This window comes from Myodes glareolus, chromosome 4 (genome assembly GCF_982192425.1).
Source record: "Myodes glareolus chromosome 4, mMyoGla1.1, whole genome shotgun sequence".
Lineage (NCBI taxonomy): Eukaryota > Metazoa > Chordata > Mammalia > Rodentia > Cricetidae > Myodes > Myodes glareolus.
In genome coordinates, this window is record NC_142029.1 from 15,124,809 (window position 1) to 15,140,010 (window position 15,202).

General features: G+C 52.1%; 1 protein-coding gene across 8 annotated transcripts; it reads right to left on the reverse strand.

The window, feature by feature from the left end:
- Nucleotides 1-2,789: 2,789 nt before the first annotated feature.
- Nucleotides 2,790-15,062, reverse strand: Usp19 (ubiquitin specific peptidase 19). Of its 8 annotated transcripts, none has more exons than XM_048423900.3 (27): nucleotides 14,909-15,062; nucleotides 13,293-13,552; nucleotides 13,032-13,064; nucleotides 12,764-12,892; nucleotides 12,543-12,676; nucleotides 12,160-12,462; nucleotides 11,802-12,018; nucleotides 11,518-11,674; nucleotides 11,160-11,231; nucleotides 10,930-11,045; nucleotides 10,612-10,826; nucleotides 10,148-10,343; nucleotides 9,936-10,069; nucleotides 9,663-9,821; nucleotides 9,471-9,581; nucleotides 8,875-8,985; nucleotides 8,688-8,789; nucleotides 7,095-7,235; nucleotides 6,884-7,002; nucleotides 6,502-6,639; nucleotides 6,093-6,406; nucleotides 5,880-5,990; nucleotides 5,575-5,791; nucleotides 5,345-5,497; nucleotides 5,093-5,253; nucleotides 4,834-5,012; nucleotides 2,790-3,265 (listed from the first exon to the last, which is right to left on the reverse strand). In XM_048423900.3, the coding sequence occupies exons 2-27, from the start codon at nucleotides 13,414-13,416 to the stop codon at nucleotides 3,149-3,151; spliced, it is 3,963 nt and encodes a 1,320-aa protein (XP_048279857.1). In that variant the 5' UTR covers nucleotides 13,417-13,552; nucleotides 14,909-15,062; the 3' UTR covers nucleotides 2,790-3,148. The 8 variants fall into 8 exon arrangements, with proteins under 8 accessions (XP_048279857.1, XP_048279855.1, XP_048279856.1 ...); XM_048423898.3 differs by having other exon boundaries at nucleotides 10,612-10,832; XM_048423899.3 differs by having other exon boundaries at nucleotides 12,160-12,465.
- Nucleotides 15,063-15,202: the final 140 nt, after the last annotated feature.

Genomic DNA, 15,202 nt, shown 5'->3' on the forward strand with positions numbered 1-15,202 from the left:
CCTGGAAGCCTTGATGTTCTTCTGGTCTCCAAGGACTGGGCAGGAGTTTGACAAGGCTGTAACCATAGCCTATGACCTGCTTTGTGCTGACATCCCACCAACGAGCCAAGTTTCATGTCTGAGTTTACATATGAGTCTCACATAATGATCACCTTGCCAGGTTCTCTCCAGAGCCACACGTTAAACCATTATCCAGATCCAATCCTGTATCCTGAGCCTCCAGTTTACCCAAGAGTTTATTCATGGACAAGGCCAGGTTTGAGAGTTGGTAAATGATGCAGGACAGTCGTATCATAGGCAGGGACCAGCACTGTGACATCTGCAGCTGCAGAAACCCAGCCAACACGACCCAAGGGTGCAGGCCGCCCACAATGAGCAGAGCCATACAGACCACCTTACCAGGTATGGTGGTATATGCCAGCTATCCTAGCATTTAAGAGGCTGAGGTAGAATTGCCATGAGATTGAGGCCCAGCCTCAACTGCATAGCAAGACCCTGTCTCAAAACAAAAGGCAACCTGCCACTGCCAGTGTTTCCCTCAATACCTGATGCCACCCCAAGGATTATCATAACACCTCAGCCACCACCATCACTAAGTCCTGCAAGTCTGACAATGGCCTCCTTAATAGGGTTAAGACCCGCATGCTCCTTTATCTAGTCTCCTCATGACACCCTGTGGGTTCAATAGCTCAGCATAATAGCATGAGATAGTAACTCCACCAGTGCCCTGTCACAGTGACAGATGACAATAGATGTTTAATCAGACCCCAGGAACCATGACTTCCAGTTATATTGCCCTAGCATCTATGGTACCCTTCCTACAGGAGTACATCCTCCAAGAAAAATGACCAAATAGAAAAGCTAGGTAGCAGCCAGCAAAACCCATCATAGCATAGGGGCAGCGGGGTGCATAAACAAGTCTAGTGGCATAAACTAAGCGTATACAGGCAACAGAATGGCACAGTGTCGTGGGCTCAAAGTAAGAGTGCTGCACATACTAAAGACTCAACACAGTCCTGTTATTGAGCCCATCCCTACCAGGTCTGCCAGCCGTCTTAGCTAACAGCACCAACACACAGGTTAGCATTTCCATTTCTAAAAGGCCGCTCATTCAGTCAGCTCTACAAAGCCAACACCAACACATGGCCTTTTATACATGGTCACCACTGGAAGAAGCCAATTGTAATCACGTGGTTAGGATTCTCCAGTAGCTGCTTCCCCTAACTCCCAACTCTGAAGGGAGGACTAGTGAGATCTGCATACTGAGTTTCATGTAATTGGCTCTTTGGGCTTCAAGATGCTGCTGGCTCCATTCAGACTTTGGCTTCTTCTCTTTCTATTTCTGGCTTCTCTAGGTGTTAATTGCATGAAGGGTTGGGTGTGGGTCGTCGGAATGTATGTGCCCAAGGAGGACAGAGAGGGTCAGACTCCCTGAAGCTGGAGTTTTAGGCAGTTGTGAGCTGCATAATATGTGTTGGGAATTAAACTCGGGTCCTCAGAAAGTCTGGAAAGCAAGCACTTAACCACTGAGCCATCTCTCCAGTCTTGCTCTTAAATATCCACTTCCTACCTTTGCTCCCCACCATCCTCTAAAGAGGCCCATTCCACTTAAGTAATTGGAGGTTGCAGAAGGACAGTATGATCCAGACAGAAGCAAGGTTTCATGTGTTTGTACAGGAGTTGGAACTTAGTTCAGTGATAGAGCACTTGACTCTACAAATTCCTGGTACTGGAAGAAAGTGTACAAGGGTGCAGAGACCCTGAAGCTAAGTATGACCTATGGGTGAGTAACCTTGGGCAATGGCCAAAAGTCATGGTCTGAGAGCCCAGAGCCCCTCCAGAGCAGGAAATTAAGTGAGATTGTCTCTGGTCCTCTGCTTATGCTCTTTTAAGAGCAGGGGCTTCATCTTGTCTCTCAAGGGATACAGGTGTTTTTAAATTGCATAGGCTTGAGAAGGAGGGGCAACTCCCCCAGGGGCTCTCCTTCCCTGCAGTCTCTAACCTGCTGTTTGTTAGCCCAAGACTGCTCCAGGATTTGCACTTTTATTGTTTTTCAAGACAGGGTTTCTCTGTGTAACAGCCCTGCTTGTCCTGGAACTCACTCTGTAGACCAGGCTGGCCTTGAACTCAGATTTCTGCCTGCCTCTGCCTCCTAAGTGCTGGGATTAAAGGTGTGCGCCACCACTGCCAGACAGGGTTTGCATCTTTAACCCATGTTACAGTTTCATGGGTACTACTCTTTTTGGATGCCCTAAAATCTTAATGCTAATTACACAGCCACTTCAACTTGGGAGCCAGAACCAATGAGTTGCTAGGTAGCAGGCAGCCTCCAGGGAGATGGGTGGTGGCGGCGGTGCTTCATGACTGATGGTTAATAATGTGAACTGGACACAATCTAGAATCACCTAGGAGACCTACCCAACACATGGGCAGCACCATTCATCCCCTAGGCTAGGGTCTGAATAAAAAGAAAGTGAGCTGAGCTGCCAGCATCCATCACTCTCTGCTTCCTCACTTCAGCGGTGATGAACCAATTGCATCATGCCTTTTCTGCCATGATGACTGGACCCTCAAACTAAGAGCCTGAGTAAACTTTTCTTCCTGAAGTTGCTTTTGGCAGGCAGTTTGTCATACAACAAAGTTCTACAACAACCCAGAGAAAATGAGCTGTGACCTTATCTCCCCTCAGACCAGAGAACTTCAGGATCTTTAATACAAACACACACATATACCAGCTACTGCAGAAGGGAGGGGAGGGAGCCACAACATGTTGTGGACCAGTCACTAAGTCTGCTTATTCATTATTTATTTTTAAAATATATTTAAACAGCAGCAATCACTTCCAAAATGCAAAAAAATTACAATTTTTAGAATAAAATTATAATGTTTATAATGCAGGTCAGAAAGAATCAAAGGTACAACTGAGAAACACGCAGCACTGAAGGCAGCTGAAAAAGCCAAGGCCCGCTAATCTGGGGACCAACTGACACGAGGTCACAATTTGTGAGGTTCCCACCCCCAGATCATGCCCCCCCAGCTTCCCATTGGTGGAACCAGTGTCCTCTGAGTGACAGAAGGAAAAGTGGAAAAGAGATGGCCTTCTGAAGGGGATCCCCCAAACCCAGTCCCTCCATCAGCCAGGGACCTGCTAATCGACCTCCTCCATGTTGCTGTACGTGGGGGCTGGGCGGTCCACAGGGGGGGCGAAGCGTTCAGGGGCTGTCCGCGTGGGGGCCACCTCGGGGGCCTGGCCAGGGCCTAGTCCCTGCAACAGAATACGAGGACAGGGGTTGGGGGTTGCCCAGCATACTGCCTGGCATCCCGGGGGTGCTGGCTCCGAGCCCCGGCACCCAAGGGAGGGCCCCTAGGCAGGCGCAGACAGCAGCGGCGTTTAGACAGAGAGACGAGATCGGGCCTGAATGCTCACTTTATTAACACTTTAAATACAGGAAATAGTTCCAGCAGGGCCAAGCCCTAGGACAAGGGTTGGAGGAACAGACAACTGGATGGACACATACCCTAGGATACTTTGCCCCTGCAGAGGCTGCAGTTTCCACAAGTCTCCCACCAGATACATACACTGAGGACCAGAGCCTAGAGTTGTTCCCCACCACAAAGGCAGGCATGGCCTGGTGAGCAGGCAGGTAGGCCAGCTCACAGGAGGTGCCTGCAGGTGAGCTCATCTCCAGCGACTCTGAGATACCAGAGGATAGAATACGTTGAGCACAAGGGCCACCAAAGCCGCCACGGTACCCAGGACAAAGTATCGGAGGCAGCCCTCGTCTGGTGTGGTAGGGCCACGTGGTGGGGGCCCCACCCAGTCTTGGGGCCCCCAAGGGCCCAGAGGCCCAGGCCCCTCGGGCACCATCTCCTCCTCGGCCTCGAGCTCCTGCCAAATCCGGGAAGCCTATGGTATGTGGAAAGGGCCATCAGCACCCAGAGGATGGGAGGCCCCAGTTTCCCTGAGACCCCTAGCCAAGACAGTCACATCAAGGTGACTGGGCCTAAGCCCCCACATTCCAGGTCAAGCAGCAGGGAGGTAGGTAGGTATCCAGCATCGAGGTTTCTAAACTGAGAACATTAGGATATGAAAATTCTAACAGGCTTTGACTTCCTCTAGGCAGCTTTTAATCCACATTTAACTTTTCACAGGCAATGGAGTAGAGTTACCTGGTCAGATTTTAGTCCGTACTTTCCAAAGAAGGGACCAGCTCACAGAGGCTAAGTAGCCAACCCCATGGCAATTTCCTCAGGATTACCCATGCCCAGATCCTGACCGCTGTGTTGTGCCTGTGAGCCTGACAGCAAGGTCTCAAGGGAGTACAGGTAACGAAAGGAGGCTGATGGTAGAGAGGGCAAAGTGACTGTGCTCACAAACCCCTGGAACCCTGTCAGCAACGGAGACCCAAGAGCACGAAGGTTCAGTAAGGAGAGTTGCTACCACAGAAGTGTGACCGCACTGGAGGTGACAGCCATCTCTGACAAATATCTTGAGTGTACACCAGAACACAAGGGTAAACACAAATGAGGGTCTCTAGGCTGGCATGTGGAGAATGTGGGGGAGAGCCGGGAGAAGTAAGGGTTAGTCTGCTTACAGTAGCAAGTCTGCTGAGGTTCAGGGCAGCTCTCTGACTCTATGTTGTGCGCACGGGTGGCAGCATGTTTATATGTGTGCCTTTGACTGTGTTCCTAGGGTGTCTTCTAGGATGCCCCTGGGTGAGGCCCGAATGTCAAGGAACCCCATCTCTGAATTCTGCAGGCTTGTAGAGGAAAGAGAAATATGTTCCCAGCCCTGTCCACCAACTAGCCTGTCAAGCCGCCCCCAAGCCTCACCTGGCTGGCAGCAGCTTCAGCTGCAGGGCCTAGGTCTGGGTGGTGTTCAGAGTGACCTGCCCTGGGGGGTCTCTCCACAGGAGAGTTCCGCCGACGGTAGAAGAGGACATAGGCATACCGTGTCACGACCTGGCTCTCGTCTACAGTGGACACTGTGCTGTCATCAAACAGGCGCCAGCCTATAGCAGGGTGGGAAGAATATGAACACGGCCTGTACCACCACCCCACCACCTAGCCTGCTGGTTGCGTGTGCCCTCACCCACGTCACTGCGCTGGCTACTGCGATCGTTGGGCAGGCGTGCACAGGCAGTGTAGTGGCCACCGATCATGCCTCCGTAATGGTTGATGACAGCATACAGGTCGTAGCTAGGCAACTGCTCCTCTTTCTGGCCGATACAGAACTTGCTCAAGTCCAGGTTCCTGCAGTCCCAGTCAGAGAAGGGTGAGGCAATTAGCATGCCCCCGGGACCCAAGCCCTGTCCACAGTCACCAGGGCTCACTCAGTGCTCACCGAACAGGGAACTCCACCAAGTCATTGATCTTGTCACGCCAAATAAAACTACGGAAGGAGAAGCGCTTCAGCTGCACAATGAGCACATTTGGCAGCCGCCACAGCAGCAGCTGTTTGGAAGCCTCACGATGCTGTTTGCACTGTGGGCAGTACCTGGCGGGGACAGAAGAGTCAGAACCACAAGTTTCCCTCCAGCCTGCCCCACCACCAGTTTGCTGCCCCATCCTCACCAGGCTTCCTCAGGTGCCAGCACTTCAGGCCGAGTAAAGAGGTTGAGGCACTGGTCCAGGGTGAAGTGGCCAGCACGAGCAGCCTCACCAGCAGAGCCTGGATCTTCGGCACACTCCAGCTCCTTGGAGGCTACTAACACAAACTCCTGGAGGCGTTCATTGTTCCGCCACACCAGAGCCAGGCTGCAATCATCACCTAGGTCTAATGGTGTCTCCCCTGGAGATGAGCAGAGACGGTGGTCACCCAGCTGTGCAGGGCAGCCAGCCCAAGCTACCCCACAACTTCCACCCACAGCATCAGACACCTTTGTCCTCAAGCCGTTGCTCTCGGTTTGATGCATCAATTTTATAGATGAAAAACTGGGGTGTGTGGGTATTCATGGCTTCACTTGAGTGTTGGTACCCAGGCACAGCAGCTAAGACAAAGCATGAAAATCAGTGTTTATCTGTCCACTACGATCTAAACAACCTTCCCCAACTTTTTACTGCAACACCCAAAGCATTTCAACAGAGCTTACCTTCAGGCCGGGACACCCTCTCACTAGCAAGCAATGAACAACCTTCAATAGGCCCACTGGCCAACATCTCAGAAGAAATTCCACTGGTGCTAGCTACAGGACCCCGATCAGAGGGTGCCCACACACGGGGAGCCCCTGTATCCCCCTCAGCCACGGGAGTCATCAACTGGAGCTCAGAAGGCTGGATGGGCTCTCTCTCACTATCTCCAGCCTCCAGGGAGCTAGTTGAAAGCATTGTGGTACAGCCAGGGCTCTGTGATTCCAAGGCCATTCGGCCAGGCTGGAAGGGTGGTTGGAACACACTCACGGAGTATCTGCAAGCAGACAACAAGGAAATAAGAATTCTGACCTGCTGTCCGACACCTGAGCACCTCTGCTCCCCGCCCACACTAGTCCTCTGAGCTCTTACCGGGCATAACCTTCTAGTAGCTGAGCAAGACGGGCATAAGTGAGGCGTGAGGCAGGTACACTGACCAGGAAGGGGTAGCCAATGTTCTCAGGGCGGCAGAGGCCTTTGTGGTCAGGCCAATGGGTTTTCTGACAGAACCTGGAAGGAAGGAATTACCTTACACCTTACGTAAGACTAGGGCCTTACACCTAAGTGCTATAACTATATATTAGGGCCTTGTCTGAAGCTCTGGGGACTAGGTATTCCAGCCCTGCCCCCAATGCCTGATAAAATGGACAAGTGGGTGGAAGGCTTAAAATATGTGCTGCTGTGTGGAAAGGAGGACAGGATGGCAAATGTCAGGTGGAGAAAATGGGAGGGGCGAGGCCATAGGGTTCCTCACTGGTTGCAGTATCCCACGCGGTAGCAACGGGTACAACGCTTCAGTTTTTCGTCCTCTGATTGCTGTTTCCGCTGGCAGGCTGCACACTTGGAGATAGGGATGCTGGGTACCTGGGGGCGCTAGGGTGAGTCATCAGGCTCAGTAAAGCAGTAAAGGCAGGAGTGACCAGCGCTCACCGGGGCCCCGTGGCATCAGGTTGGCCTCCACTTACCTGCTGCACCTCTAGCACCACTACCCGCTCCTTAGCCAACTCTGAGGATAGCAGCTCAAAGCAGAGGAGCACGTCAGTTGGGGACACAGCGTCCAGTGAGTGGGAGGGCAAGAAAACACGGTGGAAACGATTCTTGATTACCTAGAGATGAAAACACACAGATGCCATATGATAAGCCCTTTCTCTAGGTCTGCTTCACAGCACCATGAAGGGCTTAGTCATGCATTAAAGTCTACTGGGAAGGGGAAGAAAAGGACCAGTGGTCTTAAAGAGGAATATCCCCGCCCAGTGGCAGAGAGTACATTGGAGTACCTGAGAGACAAAACCTGAGCAAGAGTCAACTAACTACATGGACCATGCTGAGGGCCTCTACCCACATGAGAACTAGCAGGACTACGAGGTGTTATTAGGGAAGGCCCACATTCAAATAGCCTCTTCCACACTCATACTCCAAGGAAAAATGGAAATTGCTAGATTAAAAGGGTGGTGGTGGCGCACACCTTTAATCCCAGCACTCGAGAGGCAGAGACAGGCAGATCCCTGTGAGTTTGAGGACAGCCTGGTCTACAGAAAGAGTTCCAGGACAGGCTCCAAAGCTACAGAGAAATCCTATCTCAAAAACAAAAAAAAAACAAAACAAAGTAAAAAAAAAAAAAAAAAAAAAAAGGCTGAGAACTTTTGGGAAAGGTTAGCATGCGGATTTGAGATGAATGAAATGAGAGAAAACAGAGAAAGACAGAAAAGGAATGAAGAAAATACAATGGAACCAGGTGGTGGTGCCACACGCCTTTAATCCCAGCACTCAGGAGGAAGAGACACAGGTCAGCCTGGTCTACAAGACAGGCCCCAAAGCTACACAGAGAAACCCTGTCTCGGAAAACAAAAACTAAAGTCAGGCAGTGGTGGCTTTTATCCCACACCTTTTATCCCAGCATTCAGGAAACAGAAGCAGGTGAATCTCTTTGAGTTCAAGGCCAGTCTGGAACTACAGAGTTCCTGGACAGCCAATGCTATACAAAAGGAAAACCTGTCTCAAAAAACCAAAAATGAAAAAAAAAAAGAATGGAGAAAGCAGCCTGCTAATCCTGCCCAAGATCAAGCGCTGCCAAAGCTCCTTATTCCGAGGAAGAGGCACCCTCAGAGGGGATAAACTAATGCTGGTTGAGAATTCAGGGGTCCTATGTAACACAGCCCAGTGCCTGGTCTCAATAAACACCTACAAGCTAAGTTTCTGCAGAAGCACTTACATTCACATACACATCTTTAGACACCATTAATAGTACATGTCTGTCTGTCCTTCAATACATGTATGGGGCTGGAGAAATAGCTCAGTGGTTAAGAGCACTGGCTGCTCTACAACAAGATCTTGGCGGGGTGGGGGCGGGGGTTTATTCCTAGCACATACACAGCAGCTCACAACTGTCAGTAATTCCAGTTCCAGGAGGTTCAACACTGTATTTCCTAGCTTCTTTGGGCACCAGTCACATAACATGGTACACACACATACATGCACACAAGCAGGCAAAACACTCATAAAATAGTAAAAAACAACTTATGTAGGCACACATGCAGAAACTTGGTCAAGAGATATACCTCAGCCAGGCGCAGGTTCTCAGGCTTCACATGGACACTCTGAGAGAGGGAATCCAAAACTTCACTTGCGCTGGAGTTCTCCTTGCTAACACTCACCAGAAACTTTGGCAACAAAGGTAAAGTCAGTGAGGGAGAAGGGAAGTCACATTTTCTAGGATAGCCCAGAGGAAAGGGGCTCATTACTCACCTTGATGGGTTTGCTGTGGGGTTCCCGAGCAAAATAAAAGATGGGGAGAACCTTTTGCTTTTGTGGTAAGGGCACCGGCAGATAAAGGAACGGGTCAAAAGTGATGGAGACCTGTGGATGCAAAGGTGACACTAGGGTGTCACAAGGGATCAAGATGCTCATTATTCCTGGAGAGCCTAATGCAGGCTCTCTGATGGTCCTCAGGGCTCCCACAGACAGTCAGCAAAATCCCAGTCAGAGAGCACTAGACTGAGCAAGGGGACCCACCAACGCCCCTCCTCAGGCATGATTCCTCTTCTGGAAGCTTGGCCAACCCAAGCTTCCCTTCACCTGTATCCCACATGCCTTTCCAACCCGACCCACAACTTCAGCACACCTTACTTATCTTTGCAACACCACATCTATCCATCCACATGCCCCCGACTTCAGCCAGGAAGCCTACCCTGCCTGATTCCTCAGGACCACACAGAACCTTAGGCCTCTCTGCTACCTTCCTTCCCCAAATGTTGCCCAGTACTCCCTGAAAATGCACAACTTAATCTGATCAAACCAGCCTAACTAACTAGGGGACCTCTCTCTAGGGGAGTCTACCGTACCTTGGCACACACAGGGCACACGAGCTTCGACTTGTACTGGCCCTGAAACAGGTCCACAATGAATGAATCGTTCCTCATCTTGTGCCGCTGCCATGCTTCCTCAGCTACCACCTGAGAAAAAAATGGTGAGAACTGAGGAGACCTAAGAGCTGCGCCACCCAAATCCCACCCTACAACCCCACTTTGACTGACCTCATCAGGACGCCCATCTGAGTCCACAGTCTCTGTGTAGGGCTTGTTTTGGATCCGATTCAGGTCCTCATGCAGCCCATCCAATAAGAAAGCCATGAACTCTTGGGCGTCATGCTGTGCATAGCCTGTGAACTGACTGGCCTTGCTTGCCACAATGGCCTGAATGGGGAGGTCAAAGTGTTAATGAGAACTCTTAATACTCATTCACCAGGCCCCTCACTAGCTAGTCCCCCGAATCCTCTCTAAACAAGACTGAGGATAATCAGAAATCACCTTTAACTTGGAGGGCTGAAAGGCTTGATGAGTGCCCTTCCATAGGGCCCGGAGCAGCACAGCAAAGCCAATGGCCAGTCGCCCACCGGTCCCCAGTGGGTTATTGTAGTTAATCTCAGCTTCGAAGGATCGGTCTAGAACAGTCAAGCAAAGGTGTAAGAGACAAAAGTACCCCTCTGCCTGTGCCCAAGGCTCCTGGCCAATGACCTCACCGTGGAAGAAGTCACGAAGTTCCCGAGTATTGGACAGAGACTGAATGACGCTATTCATGAAGCACGTGTTCCCTAAATTGACAAGGCCAGTAAATCCTGGCGGACACACCTTCTTCTCTTCCTCTTCCTCCTCCTCCACACTATCTCCACTCACCGGACTGTGAGGCATTGGAGGCACCATACATGTGGGTTTAGGCTGTGGGAGCAAAGGAAACATGACAGAGCAGCCCTGATATCCCTGGCCTCATTATTTTTATTAGTATTTTTCTTTCTTTCTTTCTTTGAGACAAGGTTTCTCTACATAACAGCCCTGGCTGTCCTGAACTCGCTTTGTAGACCAGGCTGGCCTCAAACTCACAGAGATCCTCCTGCCTCTGCCTCCTGAGTGATAGGATTAAATGTGTACCCCACTAACACCCACCTTCCAGACTGACTCTTGGCCCTTCCCAGCCTAAGATTCTCACCGAGGCTAAGTGTGGTTCTGGCTTTGGAGCTACGTGCTCCAAAGGGGTTCGGGCCACCACACCATCCAGCCCTGTGTTCTCAGATCGAGCCTTGGTTTTTTCCTTCTCCACTGCCCTGGCTTCCTCCTGGCCTGTGAGGGAGTGGGGGGCACCTCCTGGAGGGGTTGAATCCAAAGGGGTTGGACCTGTCGGCACGGCAACCTTTGCACCACCCACTGCACCTTAAAAAGGGGGAATGAGAGGGCTGGTGGTTAGCAGCATGTGTGACGGGGTCCTGATCGGCAGGGCGGGGGCAATGAAGGGAGCTCGTGTGCAGACCTCGTGTAGCCGGGGCCTCCAGTCCCCCCCAGCGCTGACTCTGCCGCTTCCGGAGGCAGATATCAATGCGAGAGGCCGTGAAACAGAACGTGCACTGCTCTGGCTCAATCAGGTTCCTGCCAGGGAAAAGCTGAGGTCAGAGATTTCAAACGAAGCAGGTGCCAAGCTAAACAAGACAGAGTAATGAAAACCCAAGTGACAGTAGAGCAATGGGGCTGGGCACCACCAACCTGAGCTTCACCTGCCAGCGGAAGATGGTGTGGGGCCCACAGCCTGGATGCAGCCTCAGGAAATTTCCATCCCTGCAGAGGCAGAGCAGGGAAGGATAAGGACAAACGCAAACACTTGAGGTCAGGCGGGGGTGGCACAGCACTTGGGAGGCAGAGGCAGGCGGATCTCTGTGAGTTTGAGGCCAGCCTGGTCTACAAGAGCTAGTTCCAAGACAGGCTCCAAAAGCTACAGAGAAACCCTGTCTCGAAAAACCAACCAAACAAACAAACAAATAACAATAACAAACGAACAAAAAAAAAAAACCCCACTTGAAATACATCCCCACCTGAGACCACTGTCCCAGCCCTAGTCACACACCTGGTCTGGAAGATGAGTGTGAAGTCCTGCTCTCGGAAAAACACTCGCGAGGTATCCCTACAGATCTCCTTCACATACACGTGCACCACCACTGAGTCTGGCCCCTTTTCATACGAGTCGTTCTTGACAAACGCCAGGTTCACCATGGACTCTGGGTCTATGTTGAGACCATGACTCAGGGTCACCAATCCAAGACAAATTCCAACCTGTTACTATACTCCTCCCTACCCACCCATCAACCTTGCAACCCAACCTGGGGTCTGTCTGGCCAATCCCGATTTTACCATCCACCAAAGTTGCAGAATCTGCTCCTACTGCCATCTCCTCTTTGACATGGTCATCCTTCTCAGGGTCTCTGTTCCGGACCATGACTGAGGAGACTGGGTCATTCCTGGGGGACACTGTCTTCTCTCTTATCAAAAGGCCTAAATTCTTCTCTGAGCCCAGGAGACTGGTTTGAGGATTCAGTGGTGGTACATGGAGCTGCTCCTCAACCTCAACCTAATCACGCACACACACACACACACAAAGAAAAAGAAAAAAAGGGGCAAGATTTAGCCCTGGGTCTGGCAGGTGGCACCCACTCTTAGTCCACATTCCTCCCCCAATCTCCAAATATCCAAATAGGCACCTAACTCTCACCTGGGTGGCTGGGTCAGAAGACAGAAAGGGTGGAGCATCACCCTGGGGACCAGGGCCATCCCTGGACCCTTCCCCTTCTGGCCCTCTTCGGAGATGTACAGCCCTCTTGGCGCTGGGCCCTGCCTGTGCCCCAGGGCCAGTTCCTGAGCCTACCTCACCACGGCCCTGGGCCCGTTTCTGGTTTCGGGCTTCCTGTTTAGCTCTGCGTGGTTCAGAGCCTGACTCCAGGGCAATGGGAGATAGCTCTTGTCCATTCTCCTGACACCGCAACCCTGGCACCAGCTCTTGGGTCCCTAAAGGTTTCTTCTGCCAAAGATATAACAGTTAAACCCTGTTGAATACACTAGGCATCCCCAAGGCCCACACGGTCAATTGGAACTTACCAGGAGAGAGGGCCAGGTGAGCAGAGGCACTTTCTTGGGTAGTGCCAACTGTAGGAGACCACCCTTCCGAGCCTGCACTTTGGTGCAAGAACTTTGTATTTCCGCAAAGAAGACACCGCCCCATTGCCGACCATCTGGAAAGAGAGTGGCAACAGTGACTTGAGGTGGGGAATGCTAGAGAACGCAAAAGTAAACATTGAACACAGGGCAGAGGAACATACCTGGAAGCCGCACCACACAGTCTGTGTCCGTGAAAGCAGCATCTACTTCCTCCAGTCGCAGAGGCCCCGCTCCCACTCGCAGCTTGACAATCACTTCATCTGCACTCTGTCTCCAGTCGAGCAATAACTCTATATGGAGAACGGCAAAGGGATCTGAGGGGTCACTGCTAATGCAACACACAGGTAAAAATGCCAAACCTACTGCTCGGATGGGAGCTAAATTCTCCTTCCCCTCAAATCGTGCTCAAAAGCCCCATTCATTACTCACCCTCTTTGGTCTGCTCCTTTCGAGGAGTAGACACTGGCAACAAAAGGAAAAACAGAAAATAATGAGGAGCCAGATTCCAAGACCCCACCGTCTGGATCTTAGCCAAGCTCCTCAGACTTAAGGCTAAGGCTTCATCCAACTTGCAATGGGTCTTTTTCTCAGCATCAAGCCATGATAAAGAAGGGAGGAACAGACCCCTATGTTGCACGTCCAGAGACAAGGGAAGAAGCAGCCACGAGAATCTGGAATTGCCACTCCTACCTCTCCTAGGATCTCCATCTTTGCTCTCCTGATTTGCGCGATCCTTCTGTTTCTTCTTACTAGTGGCCTCCTCCAATCCTGGGGGCCCTCTCCTTGGGCCTGCAGCACTGGCCCCTCCAGACATCTTGAGCCGCTTGGTAGCCAGCCAGAGTGCCCCAGGGTCGGCAACAGCGTCTGGGTCAGGGCTGCGGCGCTTTCTTCCCGGCCCAGCTATCTTGGCAACTCTTTGTAGCCAAATTCTTCAGCAAGGAACCAACAGCCTAATGAAAATAGACCACGATTCACTGCCAAAGTCAAACAAATTGCTCCCTGCCTACAACCAGGGCTCTGCAATTCAGGACACTCTTGACCCTAAATGGCAGTATCTTGTCACCATCTGAGGTAGCCTTGTATACTCTGAAGCTACCCTATGAAGAAATAAATAATTCATGTAGCAGCAACTGCTTCAGGCCACACCTCTTGACTGTCTCCAAAAGATCCACAATGCTGGAGATTGCACTAAGGAAGTGCGAGGTCAAGGCAGTCATGGCCTGGGACCAGGCTCACCCTCTGGACAGGAGCCATGGCTCCAACCCACAGACTAGCACTCTGAGAAGAGCACTCGCTCTCTCCTTCACTCTCACTGGCTGCTTAGTCACCACCAGGCGAGTAGAAGGTGAAGGAGGAAGGCAGGAGAGGCGGAGACCATCAAGTAGTTGTAGAAAGGTCAGGCTCTATAGCTGACAATGGACCCACCTCAGATACTGCCACAGCCCCAAAACCATCCTGCCGGCTCCCTGCTCCTGAAACTACACGGGCTTATTGTCTCCACCGAAAGAGGGAATTTCTCTCCCCAGCTCCAAAGGGTGGACTCAAGTGTGGAGACACGATGGTGGGCATCCAGCTTGACACCGAAACTACTTGCAGGTTCCTTCACTCATCAGCTTTGATCCACAGAGGCCTAATCAGTTTCCCACCTGTGTGTGGATTCTGGCTTTCTACCTCCAAAATGAAGTTCTCAAAACCAGAGACTGAAGCGAGAGTGGAGAGATGGACCGCAAACCTAGGACCCCTAGCAGCCTCATGCCCGGCTTGCTCAGCCAGAAGAGATGCATCTATGCTTCCTTAGGGGAGATGGGATGATAAAAATACCCTTGTACGGTCAGAGAGCCGAGCTGAATCTTGAGTGACAGCCTGTCCAGGCCTGAGGGCAGAATATCCGCCGTTTCCTCCTTACACCTAGGCCCTATCCACAGGTAGAGTTCCTCCCCCGTGCTCTAAGGACGTCGAGGCGGGAGAGAGACTATCCAAAGATCCCAGCTGGTCGGAAACGCTGCTGCAGAGTTACTGACCACAGACCAACGCCCCATCTAGGCTGCTACCAGACTCCAACCTCCGAATCCCAGGCCTGCCACCACCTCCTCCAGGAAGCCACCCTCGCCCTAGTCCTCTTAAAAACAGAGAGGCCGGCCACGGGTGTAGCATAACGGCTCAGTCGGCATCGGTGGGCCCGGCACAGCGCGGGGCTCGAGATGTCGGGGCGGGCACGGCCCGTGACCTTGAACAGGCCGGCACAGGCCAACGCCGCGGCCTTCCTGCTGGGGCCGAACCGGCGACTTGCGGCCCGCAGCACTCACCGAGCGAGACCGCCGCCACCAGCCCTCTTCGGGCCTTGGCAACCCGCTCTCGATTCCGGTTCCGGCGTCGGGTCGGTTCCGGTTCCGGCGCGCCCCTCCCCCGTCCCGGCTCCGCCGCCGCCGCTTCAGCCGCTTGTTTTGTTTCGACTTCTGGATACGGCTATAGGAGGCGGAGCGGGGAGCTGGTGACGCACTTCCGGCAAGAGTGGGGACCGTAGTGAAGGACAGCTCTGGGGAGGGCCGGAAAGAAAGAAGAGGGGTTCCGGTGCTTTGGCCTCCGCCAAGAGTCCTACT